General features: G+C 44.8%; 1 protein-coding gene across 1 annotated transcript in view; it reads right to left on the bottom strand.

The window, feature by feature from the left end:
- EHD4 (EH domain containing 4) overlaps positions 1–27,625 on the bottom strand; it is an 88,518-nt gene that overhangs the window by 34,452 nt on the left and 26,441 nt on the right. Inside the window, exon 3 of the mRNA XM_086321814.1 lies at positions 19,427–19,524. Coding sequence (XP_086177940.1) covers positions 19,427–19,524 — 98 coding nt within the window. The remainder of the gene's footprint in view (positions 1–19,426; positions 19,525–27,625) is intronic.

Below are 27,625 nucleotides of genomic sequence, written 5' to 3'. Positions count from 1 at the left end.
GAGACCTTTTGCACACATAACATTAGGGATGAAGTCTGTATAACAAGAATGTCCCCATTATAGCAGCGATGTTACTGAATATTTGAAAATACAAATGAGAGTTTTTAGAGCCTCTTGATGAAGATGAAAGAGGAGAGTGAAAAAGCTGACTTAAAACTCAACATTCAAAAAACTAAGATCATGGCATCTGGCCCCATCGCTTCATGGCAAATGGGAAAAGTGAGAGACTTTATTTTCTTGGGTTCCAAAATCACTGCAGACAGTGACTGCAGCCATGAAATTGAAAGATGCTTGCTCCTCGGAAGAAAACCTATGATAAACCTAGCCAGCATATTAAAAAGCAGAGACATCACTTTGCTGACAAAGGTCCAGAGAGTCAAAGCTATGGTTTTTCCAGTAGTCATGTACAGATGTTGAGAGTTGGACCATAAAGAAGGCTGAGTGCTGAAGAATTGATGCTTTTGAACTGTTGGAGAAGACTCTTGAGAGTCCCTTGGATAGCAAGGAGATCAAACCAGTCAATTCTAGAGGAAATCAATCCTGAATATTCACTGGGAGGACTGATGCTAAAGCTGCAGCTCCAATACTTTAGCCACCTGATGTGAAGAGCTGACTCATTGGAAAAGATCCTGATGCTGGGAAAGACTGAGGGCAGGAGGAGATGGGAGTGACAGAGGATGAAATGGTTGGATGGCATCATTGATTCAATGGACATGAGTTTGAGCGAACTCTGGGAGATGGTGAAGGACAGGGAAGCCTGGTGTGCTGCAGTCTGTGGGGTAGCAAAGAGTCAGACATGACTGAGTGACTGAACAACAACAACAAATTTTTCTCTGGAGGTTCCTAAAAATCTTAACTTCCATAGACGTCTAGAATAGTTTGGGGGTGCTCCTACGTGGAGTAAAGGAATAGGCAGAGGACAGCAGCATTAGGCCAAGAGTCCCTATCAGATGCTCATGAGCCCAGAGTCACCCAGTTACCTGGTGGTCACTGTGAAGTGAAGCTACCGCTGGTCCCTGTCTAAGTCCTCACCTGGGAGGATGCTGGTCGGTCAGAGCCTTGCCCAGTGCTGTGCCGCCTCTCAGCCACCTAGAGGCCACCCCACACCATTTACATCCTCTGCCCTGTCCTTTCACACTGGCGACAGATGTGCAACAGAACTCAAGTCCATTTTGGTAGGTTTTCCAAGCTTGTGACTATTCATTTGGTTTGGGGTTGGCAAAGCACATAGGAGGGGCTTCCCGGGTGGCTCAGTGGTACAGAATCTGCCTTCAAGGCAGTAGACTCATGGATCTGATCCTTGGGTCGGGAGGATCCCCTGGAGAAGGAAATGGCAACCCACTCCAGTATTCTTGCCTGGGAAATCCCATAGACAGAGGAGCCTGGCAGGCTACAGTTGCAGTCAGACACAACTTATCGATCAGCAAAGCATATGGGAGGGGGCAGGCTCAGTGATACCCCAGATTCCTCAAAATGGGGACTTCCTATACCAGAAGGCCTGGACATGCAGGTTTTTCGGGTCCCACCCCAGATGCCCCCAATTGTAGTTGAGGCTGGGAAAGAGTCTTTTAACAAGTTCCCTGGAGCCTGAGAATCACAGCTCTAGGCTTCAGTGCATCATTTACAGGGCAGAAGGGGAGCAGAGGGGAGAGGGCACCTGAGAATGGGTATGACAGAAGAAACGAAAGGGCCAGCCTGGCATCGAGAGGAGAAAACCAACCAAACAAAGCCACAGAAACCGAGTGGCAGAGCCAGGCTGGACGACGAGAACTGCTGGCTGTTCACAGATTTTCTGGGCACTCAAGAGAAGGCTGAAAAAGATAATCCTTCTGTTCTTCTCAAAATAAAATCTACATGTTTCCCTAAGGCCAGCAGCTTCTACCAGCAGGCCCTCCCAACCGCACTGCTTATCACCTCCAGGCCACTCCCTAGCCTCCAGCCTTCCCCGACCTGCTGGCTCCGACCTGCCGGCTCCGTTTGGCGTTTGCCTGCAATGCCCTTCTCCCAACTCTCTGCCGGGCTAGTCCCTCCATTCTGTAGGTCTGAGCCAAAATGCTCCCTCCTCAGAGAGACCTCCCTTCACTACCCATCTAAAGTAGGACCACCTCCACTGTGGGCCTCTGCGATTGTTTCCTTCACGTCTTCATGTCACCTCCATTTGTTCCGCATTTTATCTGCCACCCATCGATGCCAACCCCCCTCTACCCTCTCTATGCTTCAGGAAGCAGCAGCAGGTTCTATCTTGGTGCTGATAAGACTAAGTCACCTGACACATGGTACGTGGGGACACAGTGGACCAAGAGGACCTAGCAGAGCATGGTGCAGGGTGGACGTTCCACATAAGGAAGCCTCTTCCCCTTCCCACTGGCCCTTGGATGAGAACGCAGGGCAGTGTGTACTATGTTTCCTAAAGGCCACGATCAAAACCACTAAAGGAAAAAAACCCAGGAGATTTGCTGTGTGCAGGGGAAAGTGCCAATTATATGGAAACGTACCCAATGTGGTACCCTCCCCCAGTGCTGTCTTCTGTGTGTGTGAGAGACAGACAGACAGACAGACTGGCAGGGGTTGTTTCCCGGTTTATGTCAAAGCCCTCTATTGTTAACAGCCCATCTGAGAGTTGACTAGGCTTGGCTGGGTGGGTCTCGACTGGGATTTGTCATGAGGTGAAAGTCAGAAGGCAGCTGGGGCTGAAGATCAGAAGGCTTAGCTGGGCTGGTCGTTCACGACGGCTTTGCTCCCATCTCAGCTGGGCCAGTCGGAGGCAGTCTGAGACTCTTGGCCACCCCATGTGACAAGCTTGGGCTTCCCACACAATGTGGAGGTCTCAAGGCAGTTGGATTTCTTAGACAGTGGTTGGCTTCTCCAGAACACACATGCCAAGAGCTCTAGGTGGAAACTTCAAGGCTTCTTATAACTTGGGAGGTCATAAAGCATCAATTCCGCTGAATTCTACTGATCACAAGGTGAGCCAGAGGCTATTCCAGATTCAAGGGCATGAATACCGGAAGGCATGGGTGGGAAGGCATTGGTTGGCAGCAGTGGGAGCAAAAGGCATCTTTTGAGACCAGTTACCACATTTGCTGTAAAACTGTGGTCTTAACGTCTGTGTGCCTCAGTCTTCTCTCCTATGGAAGGGGATAACAGTTCCTATCTCACAGAACTTTTGCAAGGAGCAAACGAGTTAAAAAAATGTGGAAAACACTTAACAATGCACCATGTGCCAGCTATTATCACTACTCACAAGAGTAAGGAGCAAATCTTTTCTCTGATTAATCTCTGTGTCCCAAGGTCTATGGAATATTTTATGATCATGGGTTGCTCTCTGTGTGAAGAGAAGTACCCAAATCTCCACTAAAAAAAAAAAGTTGTTTTTCATTTAAACATCTAGGTAGGTTTAAAGTTTGGATAGAAGTAGCCCTTTCTCATGATCAAGTATGCATTTAAAATATCGACAGAAAGTAAAAATATCTTGCCGGGCTTAGTGAATGCCATTCTGAGTCACGGTGATGACGTGCTCACTTTAGGGGCAGAGGCAGCCACACGCGTAGTGTGGAATTTCCCGTGGCACCGGCGGAAACGGAACCCCGAATGTGTTTGTCAGCAAACTTCCCCAAAACAAAAAGAAACCAGGATTTCCTGCTGGAGGCCCAAGAAGCAAGTGATGTCCAGGACCTCACAACCCAACCTCAGACTGGCCTCAGCTCTGGCCAGAAAACAGGATCTGCCAACAAATTAGCGGTCGGCCCCAGGCCCTGGGGATGCACACTTTTCTATTATTGCCAAATTCCAACAAAGCTCAGAGACAAGTCATTGAGCTCAAGCTCTAAATATGAAAATGGCTTCATGATCTGAGCCTGTGGGCATACGTTCTACTCTACAGAATTCTCTTCCATGTCATCCTCTACCGCATATCCCTCAGTGTTCCCATTCAGCCTCCAGGATAAACCCAGCCAGCAGACACACACACTCCACCATATGCACAACTCACATTACTTTAAAGGCCCTGAGCTCAGACATCTTCCCGTTCTTACAACCTCTTCCTGCTGTCTGGACGGGAATAACAATAGTAAGAGCAGACAGATTATCTGTCTGTTGACTGTGCACCAGACAGGTACTGTGGTAAGAGTACCACATCACCTCACTTTATTCTCACCCCATCCTGAAAGGCCCTGATTTTGCTGGTTGGTGAACTCACCTGGAGCCCATATGATCAAGAAGAGCTACTTCATAAGGTCAGACATACGGATCAATGAAATAGAATTGAGAGTCCAGAAATAAACCTCCACATTTATACCCAACAGATTTTCAATAAGGATGCCAAGACAATTCAGTGGGGGAGAGTATTGTCTTTTCAACAAATGGTGCCAGGACAACTAGATATGTACATGCAAGAAAATCAAGCTTGACCCCAACCTCACACCATATATAAAAGTTAACTTAAAATGGAACAGTCACTTACTGTAAGCGCTAAAATTATAAACCTCTTAGAAAAATAACAGGAGTAAGTTTTCATGAGTTTGGGTTAGAGCAAAAGCACAAGCAGTAAAAATTTAAATAGGTAAATTAGACTTCATTAAAATTACAAACTTGAATTTCTCAGACTATACCATAAAGAAAGTGAAAACCCAATCCAGAAAATGAGACAAAATGTTTGCAAATCATATGTTTGACTAGTACACGGGCCATACAGTAGTGTTAGTCACTCAGTGGTGTCCAACTCTGTGACCCCATGGACTGTAGCCCGCCAGGCTCCTCTGTCCACGATTCCAGGCAAGAATACTGGAGTGGGTTGCCATTCCTTTCTCTAAGGCATCTTTCCTACCCAGGGATCGAACCTGGGTCTCCCACATTGCAGGCAGATTCTTTACCACTGTGCCACCTAAAACTCAGCAATTAAAAGACGAAAAATCCAGTTAAAAAATGGGCAATGGCTCTGTACATACATTTCTCCAGAGAAGATACAGAAGTGGCTAACAAAGTACATGAAAAGATGCTCAACATCATTAACCATTAGAGAAATGCAAATTGAAACACAGTGAAATACCACTTCATACCTACAAGCAGGGCTCTAAGCAAAATGATAGTGTTGACAAGGATGTGGAGAAATTAGAACCTTCATACACTACTGGTGGACACAGAAAATGATTCAGTCACTTTGGAAAACAATCTGGCAGTTTTTCAAAACATTAACTACTGAGTTACCATATGATTAGGTGATTCTGCTTCTAGGTTTATATCCAAGAGAATTAAGAATGTATGTTTTCACAAACACTCATACATGAATGATCATAGCAGCATTATTCAAAATAGCCCCAAATGTGGGAAAAAACCCAAATGCCCATCAACTCTTGAGTGATAAAATGTACAGCCATACAATGGAACACTATTCAACCATAAAAAGGAATGAGGCACTGTTCAACACAGATGGACCTTGAAAACATTATGCTATGTGAACAAAGCCAGACACAAGGGCCATATGCTGTATGATTCCATTTGTATGAAATGTTCAGAGGATGCAAATCCAGAGACAGAAAGTAGACTAGTGGTTGCCAGGGTCTGCAGGGAGAAAAATGGACAATGATTGCTAAAAAAGTCAAGGTTTCTTTTGGGGATGATAAAAATGTCCTACAATTCACTGTGGTGATAGTTGTATAACTCATTAATATACCACACACACAGACACATAAAACCCACTGAATTGTTTAAACAGAGAGACAGAGAGAATGCAAAACTTTTTTAAAATGGGGAAGAAGAGCCTTTTTCCTTCGCAGCTTCGCTGACAGCTACTTCCCATTCTTGATCAGAATTCCTGTAACGCACAGGGATAGAGCAGCTTGTACACGGGTCCATTTATTGCAGCCAAGTGTGAGTACACAGACTGGAGCCTGTGTCTCATTCATTTTGAATCTTGGCATCCAGGACAGTGCTTGGCACTCAGCAGAAATCAATATAAATGTGTGCTGAATGAATAGTCTGCGTGTACTGTGTGTGTGTGTGTGTGTGTGTGTGTGCGCGTGCGTGCGTGCTCAGTTGGTCAGTTGTGTCTGATTCTTTGCAACTGTAGCCCACCAGGCTCCTCTGTCCACGGGATTTCCCAGGCAAGAATACTGGAGTGGGTTGCCATTTCCTTCTCCAGGGGATTGTCCCTGACCCAGGAATAGAACCCATGTCTCTTGCGTCTCCTGCACTGGCAGGCAGATTCTTCACCACTGCACCATCTGATCTCTAGCATGCCCCTTATATTATTCATTCATTTTTATACCATCACTTCTAAAATAAAGGAGTGCCAAAAAGATCACACATACAGTATCTGTTCATTATTTAAAAATTCTTTTTCCACTAAATATTTTTTTAAACCAGATGATCAATTAATGTTGTCCCTTTTCTACTTTCAGAGAGAGATGATTTCAAATTTTAAAAGCTAATTATCCCAGAGGGATGGTATGGGGAGGGAGGAGGGAGGAGGGTTCAGGATGGGGAACACATGTATAATTTTTTTTTAAATTAAAATTGAATAAAAAAATAATAATAATAAAAAAAACAAAACAAAGCAAAAAAAAAAGCTAATTATCAATAAAATGATTGAGATACATGGGGAAAAGGTAGAAACAGTCAAAAATAGTATATTCAGTCTGTGAACAAACTCTGCATTTCAAATAACTTGACAAAAATTACCCCTACTCTGAGACAAAAGACTTTAAGAGGCAAGAAACCAATATCAACCAACACAAAAGGCTGATTAAATGCAGCCTTTGAAAACTCTTCCGCCTTCAACAACAATACATTGAGATGATGAAAGTAATAATAACAGCTAGCATTTATTAAGGAGAAGGCAATGGCACCCCACTCCAGTACTCTTGCCTGGAAATTCCCATGGACGGAGGAGCCTGGTAGGCTGCAGTCCATGGGGTCTCGAAGAGTCCGACACGACTGAGCAACTTCCCTTTCACTTTCATGCATTGGAGAAGGCAATGGCAACGCACTCCAGTGTTCTTGCCTGGTGAATCCCAGGGATGGGAGCCTGGTGGGCTGCCGTCTCTGGGGTCGCACAGAGTCGGACACAACTGAAGCGACTTAGCAGCAGCAGTCTGGGTATTCGGAGAAGGCAATGGCAACCCACTCCAGTACTCTTGCCTGGAAAATCCCATGGATGGAGGAGCCTGGTAGGCTGCAGTCCATGGGGTCGCTAAGAGTAGGACACGACTGAACGACTTCACTTTTCACTTTCATGCATTGGAGAAGGAAATGGCAACGCACTCCAGTGTTCTTGCCTGGAGAATCCCAGGGACGGTGGGGCCTGGTGGGCTGCCGTCTACCGGGTCGCACAGAGTCGGACATGACTGAAGCGACTTAGCAGCAGTAGCAGCAGTAGGCTGGGTATTATCCACTCCAGTGTTCTTGCCTGGAGAATCCCAGGGACAGAGGAGCTTGGTGGGCTTCCGTCTATGGGGTTGCACAGAGTCGGACACAACTGATGCGACTTAGCAGCAGCAGCAGGCTGGGTATTATTTTCTGCTTTCTAGGTTTTAACTCAGTTACACCAGCATAGCACAATAGTATGCTATTACCCTCATTTCCCAGAGAGACTCACAACTTTCCCATGGCTGCATGGCTGAGCTAAACTGGAACCCAGGAAGTCTCCTGCCCATGCGCTTCCTGCTAAAGGACACAGGGCAGCCTACAGGGACTTCAGTCCCTTGAGTGGACCTAGGAAAGCAATTTGTTTGATTCTGGGTTTACAGACTGAGTAATGTAGGTTATAAACAAAACTTCAGGAAAAAACATGAATATGCAGGAATTGAAATCCACGTGTGAATATCTGATGCTTGAAAGTCTAGTTTTTTCCTGTTTTATATCTCCTTTATACAACAGGTGGAAAATACCTGAATGGACAACATGGTCAGCCAAAACCTGCAAAACCTTGACCTGCCCCACTGTGCAAGGCTGGCACCTTCTGAACTTTCAGCCACTGGGCCTCCCAACCTTCTGAGACTGTAGCCCTCCCACCTCATCCCATCCCACTGAGCTCAATGCCTTATCTGTTTCCTTCTGGGCACTCATCACTATTTATAATGACTTTGTTTACCTGCTCTTCTTGTCTTACTCTCCCATTAGAATGTAAATTCCATAAGAGCAGTGACCATGACCATCTTCGGTGGGGTTTTTGTTTGCCAGTATTTTGTTGAACGAATAATAACTGTCTATGTAGGAGACACCTTTCTTTTAGAACAATTCAGGAACATCAGTGACCGGCTGGACGACCACACTAGGCTGAAGCAACTCCAGGACAGGGCTGGTACCTGGTACCTTGTTCCTCTTTATGCTCCCAGTTCCCAGCTCAGTACCAGGCACAGAGGAGCTCACTGCATCTTGACTGAACTTGTTCATTAATGAAACACTGTCAGTGTAGAGGGTGGTCTCTGTTTGGAGTACCTCAAGGCTCTACCTTGAGTCCTAACCACTCAACTCCTGGATCCAAGGGTGAAGGTATAAGGGCATGCTGATGAAGCCTGTGGATGCCCTAAAGCTGGGAGGAGCCCAGGGAACAGGGAGAGGAGCTAATAGAGTTTGAATAGTCATAAAGCCAAAACCTTAGAAACACAACAAAAAAATCAAGAAACCCTATACCAGGGTGGGAGGAGAGGGAATTAGACAAAGGCAGTCAAAAGGTAAAAACTTCCAGTCAGTTCAGTCACTCAGTCATGTCCAATTCTTTGCAACCCCATGGACTCCAGCAGGCCAGGCCTCCCTGTCCATTACCAACTCCTGGAGTCTACTCAAACTCATGTCTATTGAGTTGGTGATGCCATCCAATCATTTCATCCTCTGTCATCCCCTTCTCCTCCCACCTTCAATCTTTCCCAGTGTCAGGGTCTTTTCAAGTGAGTCCGTTCTTCGCATCAGGTGGCCAAAGGAGTTTCAGCTTCAGCATCAGTCCTTCCAATGAATATTCAGGACTGATTTCCTTTAGGATGGACTGGTTGGATCTCCTTGCTGTCCAAGGGACTTTCAAGAGTCTTCTCCAACACCACAGTTCAAAAGCATCAATTCTTCTACACTCAGTTTTCTTTATAGTCCAATTCTCACATTTGGAAAAGCTTCCAGATGTATTCCAGTCCAAATACATGACTACTGGAAAAACTTCCAAGTGTAAGATAAATAACTACTAGGGAGGGATTAATGTACAACACAGTAGAGATAATTAACTTTGCTATATGCTATAAATGAAAGAGTTATCACAAGGAAAAAAATTTTTCTATTTCTTTAATGTATCTATATAAGATGATGCACGCTCAATAAATCTATTGTGGTAACCATTTCATGACATATGTAAGTCAAATCATTATGTGGTACTCTTCAAGCTTATATAATGACATATGCCAATTCTATCGCAACAAAACCGGGGTTAAAAAAAAAAAAATCCTGTAAGAACTACAGGATGGGAAGGTGGGGACACAAGCTGCACCTATAATGATGGTCACATGTCCAGTGAGCTCAGGTGACCACGTCTGAGATGCTGGGACGGTCCTGAGCTGTGTCTGTATTGTGTGGTGAACAGAACGAAGGAGAAGGGTACTCCCTTGCCTCCCCCTTTATTTAATTATTATTTCCACTGTTATTTATAACATTATACAAGCAAGGCCTGAACTTCTCCTAGGGGGTATTTGGCAGGCATTGGCAGGCGCCCCCAGAAACTCTCCGTGAAGTTCGGCCTCGGGTTGTGCGGTCTACGTGAAGGACAGGCTGCCCCTGCTGCCTCTGTCCCACCCTGGGAGCCGCTGGCCTCTCCAGCCTCCAGCTCTCAGCTCTCCAGGTGCTTCTTAGAAGGACCTTTGCTTGGTCAGACCTGGCGAACATCTCGCTCCAGGTCTCGTCGCTCTTTTAAGGGAAAAGACTCGTTCCTCTGTGTATGTGTGTGTTTTCTGCTCTCGTGCTCCCTGTTCCCAAAGCCAGAGAGAGGAGAAGTCATTCTTCTCAGGACATCTCTAAACATTCTCTCTCCTGTCTTGGGCAGGCTTCAGAATCTGGTCTTTTGTCTTTCAAGTTCAAAAAATGTGTCAAGTAGGTGTGTTTGGACTTCCCTGATCACAGTTGGTTTTCATCATCACTATGGTTTCAGCACCTTTAATAATTACCAGTTGGATTTCCACACCCTGCTTCACATTCTGTCGATTCTTTTGTGCTATTACGTTTGGGTACCTCCGCTGTGTTGGCAGCCTGCTCACATGTACCCGTTAGTATTCAGAGGCCCTTTTTTAATTCTTGAAGGCTTTCCTTACTATACTGCCAAAATCAGGAAGACATAGGATATCTATATGTAAATATTAAGACATTAATCAACGATTGTGAAGCTAATGTTGTTTCCTATTATGTTATTTGAAGCCTGGTTAGATCTCTTCTGTTTCATGCATCATCATTGTTGATTGCTTTACTAGCAGGACATTTTCTGCCCTTCTAATTTTCACTGTCTTCTCAGTTCTATACACTGATTTATAAAGAGAAAGGCTTATAGAGAGAAGGGATTAAACATTAGAAGAGGAGGCCCTCAGACTTTCATTTGACAAGCCACTGGTTCTACATCCTAGATCCGACCTGCTGGTAGATCTGTTTTCTGCTGGAAGATTCAGATCAAGAGTTTTTTTTCTTTCTTCTTCTAGAGTTATTTACATTTTTAAAAGGGAAAATTGTACTATTTTTGTTATCAAAGTCAAACTCTGTTGAAGGCTATACAAAACCTCACACTCTCAGAAACCACAATTACTCACTGCTGACATAGCACCTTCCAAATACTTAGGTGTAAACAGATGAACAAGCATACCAGCTGCCACTTTAGAATTTTCCCAGTCTTCTCCTCATCAGAGAGGGACGTCATGATTAGAGCCAGAACCCACAGGTCTGTACCATGCAGTTGGGAACACACTTGTGTTCATGCTGGATCCAAAATAAATCCTAGATGATGTTTAGGTTTAGCATGACACAGACAGTACTTTAGGAAGCAAACAGTTCAGGAGCTGGAATAGCAAGAGATTGAGAATGAAAATAAGGATATGTGAATAAATGCTCTTTTCTCATCACATAGAATCGAAAATCTGGGTGCCATCTTCAAGGCAATGGATGTTCTCAGGAGTGAACCTGGTCAGATTTCACCCACCCGCTTCAAGAAAAGAACTTAAAAAAATCTTAAGAATTTTAGAAAAATTGTAGAAATTTTAGGTAGCTTTTACTTCAGTAGAATAAAATTATTATTAGATACACATCAGAATATTTTTTAATTTATTTTTTTATTGAAGGATAATTGCGTTACAGAATTTTATTGTTTTCTGTCAAACCTCAACATGAATCAGCCATAGGTATACATATATCCCCTCCCTTTTGAACCTCCCTCCCATCTCCTGCCCCATCCCACCCCTCTAGATTGATACAGAGTCCCTGTTTGAGTTTCCTGAGCCATATGGCAAATTCCCATTGGCTATCTATTTTACATATGGTAATGTAAGTTTCCATGTTACTCTTTCCATGCATCTCACCCTCTCCTACCCTCTCCCCTTGTCCATAAGTCTATTCTCTATGTCTGTTTCTCCACTGCTGCCCTGTAAATAAATTCTTCAGTACCATTTTTCTAGATTCCACATATATGGATCAGAATATGATATTTATCTCTTTCTGACTCACTGCACTCTGTATAATAGGTTCTAGGTTCATCCACCTCATTAGAACTGACTCAAATGCATTCCTTTTTATGGCTGAGTAATAGTCCATTGTGCATATGTACCACAACTTCTTTATCCATTCATCTGTTGATGGACATCTAGGTTGCTTCCATGTTCTAGCTATTGTAAATAGTGCTGAAATGAACAATGGGATTCATGTGTCTTTTTCAGTTTTGCTTTCCTCAGGGTATATACCTAGGAGTGGGATTGCTGGGTCATATGGCGGTTTAATTCCTAGTTTTTTAAGGAATCTCCATACCGTCAACCGTGGTTGTATCAATTTACATTCCCACCAAGAGTGCAAGAACATTCCCTTTTCTCCACACCCTCTCCAGCATTTATTGTTTGTAGACTTTTTGATGATGGCCATTCTGACCAGTGCGAGGTGATATCTCATTGTAGTTTTGATTTGCATTTCTCGAATAATGAGTGATGTTGAGCATCTTTTTTTGTGTTTGTTAGCCATCTGTATGTCTTCTTTGGAGAAATGTCTGTTTAGGTCTTTTCCCCACTTTTTGATTGGATTGTTTTTCTGGTATTGAGTTGTATGAGCTGGTTGTATATTTTGGAAATTAATCCTTTGTCAGTTGTTTCATTTGCTATTATTTTCTCCCATTCTGAGAGTTGTCATTTCACCTTTCTTATAGTTTCCTTTGCTGTGCAAAAGCTTTTGAATTTAATCAGGTCTCACTTGTTTACTTTTGTTTTTATTTCCATTACTCTAGGAGGTGGGTCATAGAGGCTCTTGCTTTGATTTATGTCATCAAGTGTTCTGTCTATGTTTTCCTCTAAGAGTTTTATAGTTTCTGGTCTTACATTTAGGCCTTTAATCCATTTTGAGTTTATCTCTGTGTATGGTGTTAGGAAGTGTTCTAATTTCATTCTTTTACATGTGTTCATGCCGGGTCCAAAATAAATCCTAGATGATGTTTAGGTTCGGAGAAGGCAATGGCACCCCACTCCAGTACTCTTTTTTTTTTTTTGAACTGAACTGAACACAAAATTTATTTTTAAATATTATTTTATAATAAATTATACATAATATAACATAATGCCATATAGCTGTGATGTCACCTGATACTAAAATTTATATATATATAGTAATATCATAATTTAATATCATAAAAGCTATATGTATTTTTCTATCTATCCCTCTAGTCATCATGGTCTGTAGGAATACTTACATTGCCAATTATAATTAAAATAATACTTCCAAATATCCACCAACAGAGCTTTCTTAGTTTCCTACTGGTTATAGAGGTAGGGAGTTTGGTGTGGTATTTTTTTTATTTTATTTTATTTTTAAACTTTACATAATTGTATTAGTTTTGCCAAATATCAAAATGAATCCATCACAGGTATACATGTGTTCCCCATCTTGAACCCTCCTCCCTCCTCCCTCCCCATACCATCCCTCTGGGTCGTCCCAGTGCACTAGCCTCAAGCATCCAGTATCGTGCATCGAACCTGGACTGGCAACTCGTTTCTTACATGATATTTTACATGTTTCAATGTCATTCTCCCAAATCTTCCCAGCCTCTCCCTCTCCCACAGAGTCCATAAGACTGTTCTATTCATCAGTGTCTCTTTTGCTGTCTCGTACACCGGGTTATTGTTACCATCTTTCTCAATTCCATTTATATGCGTTAGTATACTGTATTTATGTTTTTCCTTCTGGCTTACTTCACTCTGTATAATAGGCTCCAGTTTCATCCACCTCATTAGAACTGATTCAAATGTATTCTTTTGAATGGCTGAGTAATACTCCATTGTGTATATGTACCACAGCTTTCTTATCCATTCATCTGCTGATGGACATCTAGGTTGCTTCCATGTCCTGGCTATTATAAACAGTGCTGCGGTGAACATTGGGGTACACGTGTCTCTTTCCCTTCTGGTTTCCTCAGTGTGTATGCCCAGCAGTGGGATTGCTGGATCATAAGGCAGTTCTATTTCCAGTTTTTTAAGGAATCTCCACACTGATCTCCATAGTGGCTGTACTAGTTTGCATTCCCACCAACAGTGTAAGAGGGTTCCCTTTTCTCCACACCCTCTCCAGCATTTATTATCTGTAGACTTTTGGATCGCAGCCATTCTGACTGGTGTGAAATGGTACCTCACCACTCCAGTACTCTTGCCTGGAAAACCCCATGGATGGAGGAGCCTGGTAGGCTGCAGTCCATGGGGTCGCTAAGTCGGACACGACTGAGCAACTTCACTTTCACTTTTCACTTTCATGCATTGGAGAAGGAAATGGCAACCCACTCCAGTGTTCTTGCCTGGAGAATCCCAGGGACGGGGGAGCCTGGTGGGCTGCCATCTATGGGGTCACACAGAGTTGGACACGACTGAAGTGACTTAGCAGTAGCAGATGTTTAGGTTTGGCATGACACAGACAGTACTGTCTATCGTGCTGTCCAGCTTTCTCAGCACCATTTATTGAAGAGGCTGTCTTTGCCCCATTGTACATTCTTGCCTCCTTTGTCAAAAATAAGGTACCCATAGGTGCATGGGTTTATTTCTGGGCTTTCTATCTTGTTCCATTGGTCTATATTTCTGTTTTTGTGCCAGTACCATACTGTCTTGATGATTGTAGCTTTGTAGTATAATCTGAAGTCAGAAGGTTGATTCCTCCATCTCCATTCTTCCTCAGGACTGCTTTGGCTATTTGGGGTCTTTTGTGTTTCCATATGAATTGTGAATTTTTTTGTTCTAGTTTTGTGAAAAATGCTGTTGGTAATTTGATAGGGATCACACTGAATCTGTATATTGCATTTGGTAGTATAGTCATTTTCACAATATTGATTCTTCCTACCCAGGAACATGGAATATCTCTCCATCTGCTTATGTTATCTTTGATTTCTTCCATTAGTGTCTTATAATTTTCTGTATACAGTTCTTTTGTCTACTTAGGTAAGTTTATTCCTAGATATTTAATTCTTTTTGTTGCAATGGTGAATGGGATTGATTAATTTCTCTTTCTAATTTTTCGTTGTTAGTATATAGAAATGCAAGTGATTTCTGTGTATTGATTTTGTATCCTGCAACTTTGCTAAATTCACTGATTAGTACTTTTCTGATACTATCTTTAGGGTTTTCTATGTATAGTATCATGTCATCTGCAATGAGAGCTTTACTTCTTTTCTGATCTGGATTCCTTTTCTTTTTCTTCTCTGATTGCTGTAGCTAGGACTTCACTTTCACTTTTCACTTTTATGCATTGGAGAAGGAAATGGCAACCCACTCCAGTGTTCTTGCCTGGAGAATCCCAGGGTTGGGGGAGCCTGGTGGACTGCCGTCTATGGGGTCGCACAGAATCGGACATGACTGAAGCGACTTAGCAGCAGCAGCAGCAGCAGGACTTCCAGAACTATGTTGAATAATAGTGCTGAAAGTGGACACCCTTGTCTTGTTCCTGATCTTAGGGGAATGCTTTCAGTTCTTCACCATTGACAATAATGTTTGCTGTAGGCTTATTATATATGGCCTTTACTATGTTGGGGTAGGTTCCTTCTATGCCAATTTTTTGAAGAGTTTTAATCATAAATGGGTGCTGAATTTTGTCAAAGGCTTTTTCTGCATTTATCGAGATGATCATATGGTTTTTATCTTTCAATTTGTTAATATAGTGTATCACATTGAGAGTGTTTTAATTCCTGCTTGATGAGAATTATCTATGTTAGCCAAGAAAGCTACAGGTTAGTATCTAAGTTCACCCCTTTTTTTCCTGAAGATTTTCTGTTAACTATAATTAAGCTGAGAAACATCACAATCGTAAGTAGTACGCTAAAAATTGCTCCAAAACCAATTACTCTAGTGGGTTTTATTTATGGAACTACCAAGGCAGAGATCTAGATATTTATTTCCGCCAATGCAGATCTTCCATTCTTGTTTTACTCTGGGTCATAGAGCAGGACCTGACTTCTAGGGTCCATGTTAATATTCTGTTGATGAGAATGCTGTGCTAGGACACATTCCAATTCGTAAAGATCACTTCTAGATAAGAGTGGGTTTGCCAAGTTTTGCCTCAAACCAAACACCCCAACATATGAATCATCATGTAGCAATGTCAACTGTTTTTCTGGTCACCTCTGACTTTGGCCAAGAGAAGAGCAATGACCATGAAATGCCATGTCCTCCTGGTAATCACACTTGCCCTCTCTACTCGACAGAGTAGAAAGGACGCAGGCTTATGATGGCACAAGAGAGAAGAATGAACAAGGAAGAAGGGAGCCACAGGGGAGGGGAGGCACATGACTAAACCCCAGGTTCAGGACTCCTTCCTGGAGATATACTCCCACTGGGCCATCTGGTTCCCAGAACTCTGGGTACCTGGGCAATGCCCTGGGGGCGCCTGAGGGCCACCAATGATGATGAAGTCAGCTCCCCAGCTTAGGTCACTCCTTCCCTGTTTGACCACCAGCAAAGCAACACTATGTTCCACTGCCCCACCCACCATCTGCCTCATTCCATGATAATGGGAGAATTCTGAGTGTGATGCAGTCAGTAGGTCTTCCTGGGGCTGCTCTGCAGTCACCCCATGCTTATCACCTCCTGCAGCTGCATGGTCTGCCCAGCATGTGCCCATCTGGGGCTGCACAGCCTGCAGGCTAGAGGGTGGATGGGGTCCACATAGCAGTGTCAGCCTGCAGCCACTGCTTGAAGCATGCATACCCCCAGCCTGTTCTCCAAAAGTGGTGCCTTAATAGATTTTGCTTTGTCCACTCCCCAGCTGTCAAGCCTGGTCGCCTATCTGCCCAACCACTGGGGAAGGAATTCTTACAAACTCTGTTAGGCTCGGCATCCTCAGAGAAGTGAGGGTGAGTGGTTCCCTGGTTAGGGCTGGGCTCCTGTCTGTGCATGACTATATGCAGGTTTAGCTTAGCAAATCCTCAGTGAAGAACACCATGCAGACACACAGCAAGGGTTCAACCTCTGGTGGCTGTTCTCATACTGCTATTATGAATATACCCTTTGAGGATATACATGTGTAAGAGGGACCTGCTTGATGACACTCTGCCTGCCAAAGGTTAATCCATCAACCACACCAAGGGACAGGGAGGAGGCGCGACAGCCACCCCTTTCTCTTTCATAGATGAAACATCCATCAGGGAGGCAAAGCCCCATTAGTAAGGTCAATGGTGGATGTTTCAAAAGTTCTGAGGGGTCACAGCTTGTCTCTGAGGCTCATCCAATGTTGATATCAAGGACTGGCAAAGGTGGGGCTGTGATTTACGAGCTGGAGGGACAGCAGCAGATAGGAACATGTGCAAGAATGCAGCACTATTTGCAATAGTTAAAGCTGAAGCAGCTTTAAAACAGCACACATTCTTTGGGGTTAATATGTTGAAACTGTCAACTAAGTGACCCCAACCAGCAATGATGCCACAGCACGGTATGGTACCAGCTGCTGCTTGTCAGGGTGGCAGGGACTGGCCGACTGGCTGGAACCATATGTGCTATTTCTGGGCATAGGATGTGAGTAAGGACTTATCACAGTAAGTCAGACTAGGATATGAGTCAGTTATTATCAGTTATTATCAAGTGCTGAAAAGAACTGTCTTCAAGGCATCCTGAGTGTATCACATGCTAACTTTTCTGAAGGAGCTACAGGTTGAAAGACACTTAGAATCACTAAGCCAGGAAGAAACCCTGAAGAATATAGACGATTAACATTGGTCAGAGGCCTACCAGTAACAAGGAATGGATAAGGCTGAAGCTAAAATCCAGAGGTCCTAAAATTTAGGACCAACAACCAAAAATCAAGATGTATGGGATGTCCCTGGTGGTCCAGTGGTTAAGAATCCGCTTTCCAATGCAGGGACTCAGGTTTGATCCCTTGCAGGGAAACTAAGATCCCACAGGCTGTGGGGCAACTAAGCCCGAGCACCAGAGCCCACATGCTGAGGAGCCTATGCACTACAACTAGAGAGAAGCCCACGTGCCAACTAGAGAGCCCACACCCTGCAATGAAAAGTCCCACATGATGCAAATAAGGTACGATGCAGGCAAATAAATAAATAAATATATATATTTTTAAAGTCAAGCTGTAGGAAATGTGCATGGTAATCACATTTCTGTTAAAACAGTATGTTTGTACACACATAGAAAACAGTCTCTAAGGAGCTGGAGAAAACCATTACCAATGGTTATTTGTGCCCTTTTCTGTAAGTGCAATGTTCTTGGAGGCCTTGGAGAAGCCTAATGGCCCACCAAGTCCCTGAACACATAGATGAAGGCACAGCAAGGCAGTCAGAGACTGCAAAATCAGCATTTCTCAAACGCCATGAGAAGGGAGGGCTGACAGACATGGGAAGCTCTTTCTTGACCCCTGTCACAGGACCCTTGCTTTCTGGCTCCCGGGTGTATCCCAGGGCTGGTGTACTGTACTTCTGCTCCAGGAATGCTGGGGGAGTGCACTGTCTGGCCATAATCCTGTGAGTCCTGTTCAAGGGGGTGTGAAGAGTTACCAGTGAGGAGTGACAGCAGGAACTAATCCACTCCGGCTTCTCCCTCCCAGCAAAGCCTCCAGGAACTGCCTTTAGTTTCAGAGGCCAGGACAAGGGGAACTGGACCTGCCTCTGGGACCACAGGAGTCTCTTCTAGGGCCCTCCCTGTCAGGAATTTCCTCTCTGTAGATAAATGGTCTGCTGATCTGCTCCCGATAGCCCCTTCACCACGAGGGTAGGGGAAACTACAGGCCCATCGGTTGAACCACAGTGCATGGGTCTGGAAACAGTATTGCCTTAGCCTTGCATTGTGACGATTGAAGAAGCCTAGATGCCACTGTTCTTTACAAGCGTTTTCTGTCTTTCACAGATTTCCTTTGAACACCTCATCGTCTCTCCTTTCCCATCCATGTATATGCCAAGGCACTTTAGTTGTGTCTGACTCTGTGTGACCCTATGGACTGTAGTCCACCAGGCTCCTCTGTCCATAGGATTCTCCAGGCAAGAATACTGGGGTAGGTTGCCATGCTCTCCTCCAGGGGATCTTTCCAACCCACAGATCGAGCCCATGTCTCCTATGTCTCCTGCACTGGCAGGCAGGTTTACCACTAGCACCACCTGGGAAGCCCAGAGCTTCACTTAGCTAATTCCAATTCATCCTCTGGGTTCCAGCTCCAATGTCACCTTCTCTGGAGAGTCTTTCCCAACAACCCAAGGCCAGATATCCCCCTTACACCCTGATAGACAGTTCCCATCATAGAATGATTATCCCAGCTCTTGTTTTCTATTTATTTCTGTGATAAAATAAATAATATCCATCTTCCTCATTAGAAGACAAGATCCTCCAGGCCAGAAACTGTATCTGTTTTTTCCACATCTCCAGTGTGCATTACAGCATCTGGCACCAAATATATACTAATACCAATAAAACCTCATTCAATGGAAGGCTGCTGCAGAGGCAACTGGGGTAGAATATGTGCCAGTATTCTGGGGAAGAAGAGCAGCAGGGAGGGCTCTCTCTCTTGTGGTGACTGGTTGGCCACCTTTATTTCTTGTCATGTATCCAGGTGAGTGATCAGCAAGTGATAGGCCCCCTCTTAAAGTCTGAAGATTTATGTGAGGCAGGTACTAACAGTAGACGACAATATTTAAAGGAATTAAACAGGGGCAAAAACCCTCTGCTGACATCACAGAGAGACTCAGCCAGCCCTGGGGGTGGGGGTGGGGGTGGGGGGGACTTGGATGGGCGGGGAAGGCACTGACCTCGGCTGATGCGCTGTTTCTCTCCAGACAGGATGCCGGGGCTGTCGATTATGCTGATGCTCTTCAGGACCTCATTGGGCAGCTGGGAGCACATAAATCTGGAAGAAAGGGATCAAAGTTGGGATCAGAGTCTGTTCGTTGCAGATTGCTCTAATCTCATAGCTCCTTGGCCTCTCCTGGCTACTGACATCTTTGGAGTCAGTGTGATGGCAGAGTCCCTCAGCTCCACCTGTCTCTCCTCTACACTGCACTTCAGACAAGCGTCCTGGGCTTCTCCTCCCAGGGAATCCCATGCTTCCTTCAGGGTCACTGCCTCACTGGGCTGGAGTATCCTGAGCCCTGTCCAGCCTGTGCCCAGTCCCCAATGTGCCAGCAGAGACACTAGGGCCTGTTTTCACTGGTGCCCCAGGGACCATGCTATGGCTCCAGGCTCAGGGTGTGGCAAGCTCCTATGGGCAATACCCCAAATCCTCCAGGTGCTTTGGTGTCCTAAGAGTAGACAAAAGGGCAGGTGTGAGCAGGGCCCTGGCCAGGCATCTCCAAGTTGTCTTTGTTGTCCATCACCTCCCTGATACCACCTCTTCCTTCTCATCCCAATTCCTCTGCCATGCTTCCAAGTCAGCTCCTGGTGTTGGCCTTGGAAGCAGAGTGAAGTGGCAGGAAAACCACAGCCTGAGGGTCAGCAGACCTGGGTTCAGGCCAATAACCTGCCTGGACCCTGGACAAGGGCTTCCCCAGGGGAACTGGGCCTCAGTTTCATCATGTGTAACTGGAGACACTTGCCAGGGGCTGGAGAGACTCTTAGCTTTGACACTGTGTAACTCCAGAGCACCAGAGGGACATGCTCTATTACTTCCATCCCAGGAAACCCAGGGGGGTCTCTGTTAGGAATTGTGTATGTTTTAAGCCAGAAACTGGAGTGTCTTTCCTTTTCCTGTATTGTAAATGGCTAACTTCAGTGTCTGTGTAGGCAGAAGGCTCGAAAATCCTCGGGGAAAACTCAATTCTTCCATTCAGTGGAACTGGTGGGATTACTCAGCATGTAAACATGCTGGGAATGCACGAGAGGGAGGCCTGCCCAGCCTTCCCAGTGCAAGTGTGGACAGCACAGCCCCCTCACAGCTCAGGGTCGGGAGCCCTGAGCATGAGATGGCATCACTGACACACCTTTGCTGAAGGTGCGCAGGACAAGTTTCTCAGACATTCTTTCCCATTTTTTCAAGTCAGCCCAGGAAGATGTCAGAATGACGACTATGATCATTTTACAGCTGGAAAAGCTGAAGCACAGTGCAGTTATGACATGCGAGGCCATGCCTCTAATGAGTGGCTGGCTGAGGACTGCAGCCTAATATTTCTGATGTCAGTTGAGTTGAACTCAACCCCTAAAATAAAAACTTCATAACATCAAAAAAATAAGGGGTCAAGTTCATTTATGAGAAGCCCCTCATTTCTGATTTTCTCCTGTCCCTCCACTTTTATAAACCCTATTGTCCAACACCCAGACAGATCTGTGAGAGTAAAGTGCACCGGGACCACTAATTTCTCTGTAAGTTCACAGAGGAAAAAATGCCATATTTGTGCCTCTAGAACTCGGGTAGAAACATTCTGAGCATATTTATGGTAGACCGAATTTCCTGTGGGTAATCTGGTCTCTTATCATATAGTCCCATCCTTTTTATCAGATGGCTCAAGACACCTGGTGATGCTCCGAACACTGCACATATGTAAAACTATTTCACATAAAGTACTTCTGTGAGAGGCTAACCTTTTTCCCAGACCACAAGTTCACACTAAATATCAATTTTTCCAAAACACAAAAGCCCTGGATTCTCGTGTGAAATTAACAGAGGGATTCAAAATTTATAAACCACCACTCCCTCTGTGCGGTGCAGAGAGACAAAGCTTCAGCAGCTCCCATGCCTCCTGATGCAACAGCAGAGCCAAAATGTGTGATCCACAAAACAAGACGATCCACAAAACATCACCACACAACGTATAAGAAAGCAGGCCCAGGGCCAGGAGTGGTGACTGCAGATGAAAGGGGGTGGAAAAGAAGAGGGAGGGGAAGAGGAGGAGGAGGGCGCTCTCCAGGGGCACCCCAAATAGGGTGACGAGGGTTGAATGTGCAAAGCTGAACTTTGCACAGCCCTGCCCAGTATGCACTGGGGGCAGCCTGGGGAGGTGAGCAAAGGAGCACAGAGCACAAATTAGCCTTCAAGACCCTCATGTGGGAGCACGGCCCACACTCTAAGGGTTAGAACCACACTCATGTTTTCTTAAACAATTATACTATAATCATAAAAAACCCTAATGCAATGCTGCTAGAGCAATCTGGTCTTCCTTTCATGTTCCTTGAAAGGAAGGTGAAACGTGGGTTATTTATCGGGTATAACACAGTCAGCCTTGGGTCAGGCCTTTCCCACTGATACGTGTCTCCTGAAATGTTTCCAAGCACAGATTTGCTGTTCCGGGATGGATTTCCTACTTCTTCCGGACTTGTCTTGACTTGTACATTTCACGTGAAAGATGCAGACATGTGCCAGTTAAGCCCAGGAGCCTCACATAAGCTTGATGAAGTATGTCTCTCATTCAGGGCTGGTCTTATTTTCTGATAAAAGGAGAGAAGGAAGGGATCAAACCTACACAGGACCCCCATTCCCTGTCACCCCTTCAACCAAGGAAGGCTGAGTGGTAGTAGAGACAGGGTGCGTAAAGGAATGGCCCAGCTCTAAGGTCTCAGGCCAGGGGCTAAGAGTCTGGCCACACAGTAAGACAGCACAGAAAGGGGATTCCGGTTCTTAAAAGTTGCCTCCAAACACTAACATTCCAATCCAGTGATCAACATTTTAAAAGAGCCAGGCACTAGCTTAATAGCGATTCCATTTCCAGCGCAGCGATACCCAGTAGGCGCAGCAATCATCAAATGGCACAAACATCACTGACCACTTACTGTGTGCCAGGCACTGTCCTGAGTACTTTCCATGAACTCACATTAACTCACTCAATCCTGGCCACAACCTCAGCAGTGGGGCTGTACATCTCCATTTTACAAAGGACAAGACTAGGGTAAGAGGGGGCAAATGCGGCCACCCCAAAAATGTGTCTCACTGGCATGAAGAATAATTTGGACTAATTATTTTTAAGGCCCCTCCAAACTCAGGAAGCATCTTTGACCTTCCTTCTAACTGCCTAGGGAAAGCAGACAGAGGATCTGTTCCAGGAAGGGAGCTGTCACCAGAGATAAATATAGTATCAACGAGGTGAGGCGATAGGAACCTTGCACAGTTTTATTTATTAAAACTCCTCACTGTGTCCCATTGTCTCTGCACAGGCAAGCAAATATTTGTTTACCAAACATTTGTTTTTCCAGTTCCATGTCAACTGCCTTCCTCTTCCCTTTGAGATTCCAAACCACTGCCTCCAACATCCTCCTCTGTCTTTAACTGGAGATGGTATTTAGAAAGGGAAGGGCTTCAGCCATTTGGGGGAGCTACTCCATTTTCCTGGGTCTCTCTCATGTATGTACATAATTAAAGTTTTGTTTGAGTTTCTCCTGTTAACTTGTCTTGCTGCTGCTGCTGCTGCTGCTAAGTCGCTTCAGTCGTGTCCGACTCTGTGCGACCCCATAGATAGCAGCCCACTAGGCTCCTCTGTCCCTGGGATTCTCCAGGCAAGAACACTGGAGTGGGTTGCCATTTCCTTCTCCAATGCATGAAAGTGAAAAGTGAAAGGGAAGTTGCTCAGTCGTGCCCGACTCTTAGCGACCCCATGGACTGCAGCCTTCCAGGCTCCTCTGTCCATGGGATTTTCCAAGCAAGAGTACTGGAGTCGGGTGCCATTGCCTTCTTAAGTCAACTTAATTCTTAGACCAGCTAGATGAACCTAGAAGGGTAGAGGAAAATTTTTTCCTCCCCAGCAGGGGCACAGAAGGGTCACATGCCATAACTTGCCAAGTCACATAGCTGGTAGCTGACAGAGCTAGGATGCAGACCTGGCAGTTAGGCTGCTATTGCCATTTCATGCATTTGAGTCACCACTGTGTATCTTTTATCACACAGAGGGCAACATCCTAGAACACAGAAGTGATCTGCCACAGCCCTGGAACTCCACCAAAGAGGCCCCTTTTGTGGGACTTGCCCTCACTTTACTAATGGAGGGTGGAGCAGTGACTGGGAGGCAGAAGACCCGGTTCTGAACCTCTTCTTTCTCACTCACCCTGTGACCTCAGTCAGGTCTGAGCAACTCTATTGGCCTGAGGACTCCCAGGCAGTCCTTAAGGTTCGCCTAAGTTTACCAAGGAAGAGAGTATGACACTGTTCCTGCCCAGGCTCACTTTACTGATAAGAATAAAATCAGAGAGATGAAATACTTCCTGAAGAGGCGCAGTGAACAGCACCCACTGTGCAAAAAGACTTTGACAACTAACCTGCAGAAAGTATTATTACATGGTCCTACCACAAAGGCCTGATCTAAACTTCCGCTGCCCAGGAGGAGTTTAATTTCAGAACCAGACTATAAAAAGCCTGTGGTTACCCCTTTGATTGAGTCTTATGGAATTACCACTTTTGCAAGTGAAAGATGGCTGAACACTGGCAATCCCATGCAGCTCAACCTCCCCGTGGCCTTTTCTAAACCAAGTCTCCCTCTCCCAACCACCACAGGGGGAAAAACTGGTTTTCTGGGATGACAGGACCAGGGCTGTGTGGGCAGCTGCTGATAAAGAACAATGGCTTAATGACGCAGGAGCCATTGCAAATCCTGAGGATAAGGGCTAATAGGATGGGCTTCAGGGAGTTTATTAGGGAAAAGCACACCACCCAAAACAAAACAAAACAAAACCACCCTGCCCCCCAAACCAGTTACTCTCTCAGCTTAAAAAAAACAACAACACAGTTTTACTAGTGAATCAAGAGTGATTCTTGGCAAGAGCCATATTTTCCTTAATCTCTGCAGCTAAATTATCTGGTGGAGTCAGCATGCGTCCGGACCAATGCTGTTTACTTGTATTAAGTCAGCTTTTTAAAAAAATTCCTAGCAGTACTAAGTGACTGTGCAATATTCATTGTCTTTAAAAAAGTCCATTTAATGACGTCTCACTGAATCACAAGCATAGAGGTAACAAACAGTATAAGTACAAAAGTACACATATGTGTTCTATTATTGCTAATCCATTTTGCAAATTCAAGACAGTGGCTGTTTTTTGTGTTTTGATCACACCGTCACCCCCATCAGGCCTGGCTAAAATAACAGGAGCACTGGAAGTACTATTCAGATTCCCTCAACTTAGAAGGAAGTTTCAAAATTTCAATCCCTAGGGCCAGTGATGAGTTATTTCAGAAAGAGAAACAGGAGAAGTAAATGAGATCAAGAACTTCTTCTGTGGAAGGTGACAGTTTAAAATTACACTAGCTCCTAAACAGAAAATGATGCCTGTAGCTATCTGGATTAAAAAAAAAAACAACAAATACCACCATTTTCTGAAAAGTAGATTGAGGGAAAATAAAATAACTAATCCAAATGTAGGAAGAAAGGTCAGAGGCCAACCCGCCAACTCCTGCCCTTTCTTCAACTAACGAAAACATGCCAGCATCTCCCAGGACTCGTGCCCTGTGTGCTGCTGGGGCGTCCCTCTCCTCTGTGATGTGGAACTACCCCGACAACAGACTCTGAAACCTAAAGAAACACACTCCCTTGGAGCAAGTCCGAGACATGCTTGCCTGTGGAATTTTCTTCTAAAGTAAAGCAGAATGGTGAAGTCTCAGAATGTCTCATGAACGTATTTTAGAACTCTCTGTTCTAAACGCAGCTTCTCTTTATTGTTCAAGTATGCGTGCTTGTGCTCAGCCGCGTCCAACTCTTGGCAACCCCATGGACTGTAGCCCACCGGCCTCCTCTGTCCGTGGGGTTTTCCAGGCAAGAATATTGGAGTGGGTTGCCATCTCCTCTTCCAGGGGATCTTCCTGACCCTGGGATAGAACCCTCAACTCTTGCATCTCCTGAATTAGAAGTGGATTCTTTACCACTGCACCACCTGGGGATCCATTCAAGTATGAAATTTCTATACTTCAAAACTGTCTTTGGGGGAATTTGTCTTCATTTCTCAGGAGTCCACTGAAAACTTTCCTAGAAACCAGCATTAGAGATTGAGGCTCAGCTCCACTGGTTTGCTTATTGCTTCCAGGCTGGTACCATCTTACAAAGAACCAAACTCTTTTAAAGATGCCCCAAGGGGCAGATGCCCAAGCCCTGTAATGGGAGGGCCAGAATAATGAGACCTATCCTGTGGGGGTGGAGGAATCAGTGGTTGCTCAATGAGGTAGGGAGTAAAAGTTCTTCATAGCAGACAACCAATTCTATTTCCTGTCAAGTCTGGTTTTTGACCTAGTTCCCAGAAAGTATGCTAAGTAAAAATAAGTTTGCCTGCTTTTAGAGCTAAGCCTGCTGCTGTTCCCAAAGGGATGCTATAATTACGTATACAATCTAAATGACAAACCATACTAAGTGAGTCTCTTCTTTGTGCCAGTACTGGGAGAAATAGCAGCATTGCCATGTATACATACAACTTAATCAGGCTACTTACTCTTAAATACACTATTAATTTCCAGGTGGTACATCCACGACAGGTTTCTCAGGTAACTCAGTGGTAAAGAATCTGCCTGCCAATGCAAGAGATGCAGGAGACTCGGGTTTGATCCCTGGTTCAGGAAGACCCCCTGGAGGAAATGGCAGTCCACTCCAATATTCTTGCTGGGACAATCCTATGGACAGAAGTGCCTGGTGGGTTACAGTCCAGAGTTGGACACAACTGAGTGGCTGAGCATACACACACACCCCTGACATGTGAGCCTCATGTGTACATGGTCACCAGGTGGCTAGAAGCACAGAAACTCTTCTTTGCTGGTGTTTTGTGAGATGCAGGGTGGTAGATAAAAGGGAAGAGGGAACCTGAGTTCTAGCCCTGTCTCTGCCTTTTCTTGAGCAAGTCATTTTACTTCTTTACTCTCAGTTTTCTCATCTGTAAAATGGCCCTAGTATCATCCGTTTTATTAGCCATGAAAAGAAGGTGTATGTGAAATTATTAATCAATGATTTAGGTCCCTGAATATTCATTGCAAGGACTGATGCTGAAGCTCCAATACTTTGCCCACCTGATGCAAAGAACCAACTGACTGGAAAAGACCCCAGTGCTGGAAAAGATTGAAGGCAGGAGGAGAAGGGAGCAACACAGGATGAGATGGTTGGATGGCATTACCGACTCAATGGACATGAGTCTGAGCAAGCTGAGAGACAGCGAAGGACAGGAAAGCCTGGCGTGCTGCAGTCCAGGGGGTTGCAAAGAGTCGGACACAACTTAGTGACTGAACAACAAATTTGAGACATAATTATTATAATCTTTATCATTGCTGGCAGGCTACATAAAGGGTAGCCTTGAATGTTAGATAGAGGAGAGAAGACAGTGATTCTCAAAGTCCTCCCATTTGGCTGCCGAGTACAGTGGTCACTAGCAGGCCTGGGCCAGACGGCCTCAGTTCCATCCCAGAACTGCCACTTAGCAGTCGAGTGGCCCAGTGGAAGCTAAATGGGCCTCTATGTCTCAATTCCTTCTCTTTACATCGGGGAAAACAGTCGCACCTATGTCACAGGTTTTTTGTGAGAATTTAGAGCTAATTTACCAGTAAAGTTTAGATAGATAGTAAATGCCATATAATTATTTGTTATTCCTTTTCTATGTACTCTGAACTCAATTAACACTTATTTTCAGCAAGTTTTAAATTCTGAGATAAAAAATCTTGCCATTTAGAACCTTTCCTGAAAGCTTGTCTTCCATACTCATCTGTTGTATGCTTGTGATTTGAGAAAAAATAAATATGTTAGGGAAGTAAATCATTTGCCAAAATAAAGCCAACAGCCATTCTCCCTTGTTTTTCCCTTCTAAATATAGACTTTATAAAATGGGAATTTGAAAAAGGTGGCAGCTTATTTCTTTCTTAAGCCTCTGTCAGGCAAAAAGAGAGTAAGACTAAGGATAGTAGTAATGGAACCAAGGGACTCCAGGTAGACTTTCACGGAGAAGGATCCTGTGCCCTGCACTTGCCAGGGCCTCTGGAATCTTCTAGGGCCAGTTCTGGGACAGGAAAGCTGGCTGTTGCCTGCCCCGTGACCACGGCCCCTGGGAGGCCTGGCTGGGGGAGCTTCTTG

The sequence above is a fragment of the Bos grunniens genome, chromosome 10 (genome assembly GCF_055505025.1).
Source record: "Bos grunniens cultivar Pamir isolate PY7600 chromosome 10, Bosgru_T2T1.0, whole genome shotgun sequence".
Taxonomy (NCBI): Eukaryota; Metazoa; Chordata; class Mammalia; order Artiodactyla; family Bovidae; genus Bos; species Bos grunniens.
This window is presented reverse-complemented; position numbering and strand designations above follow the sequence as displayed.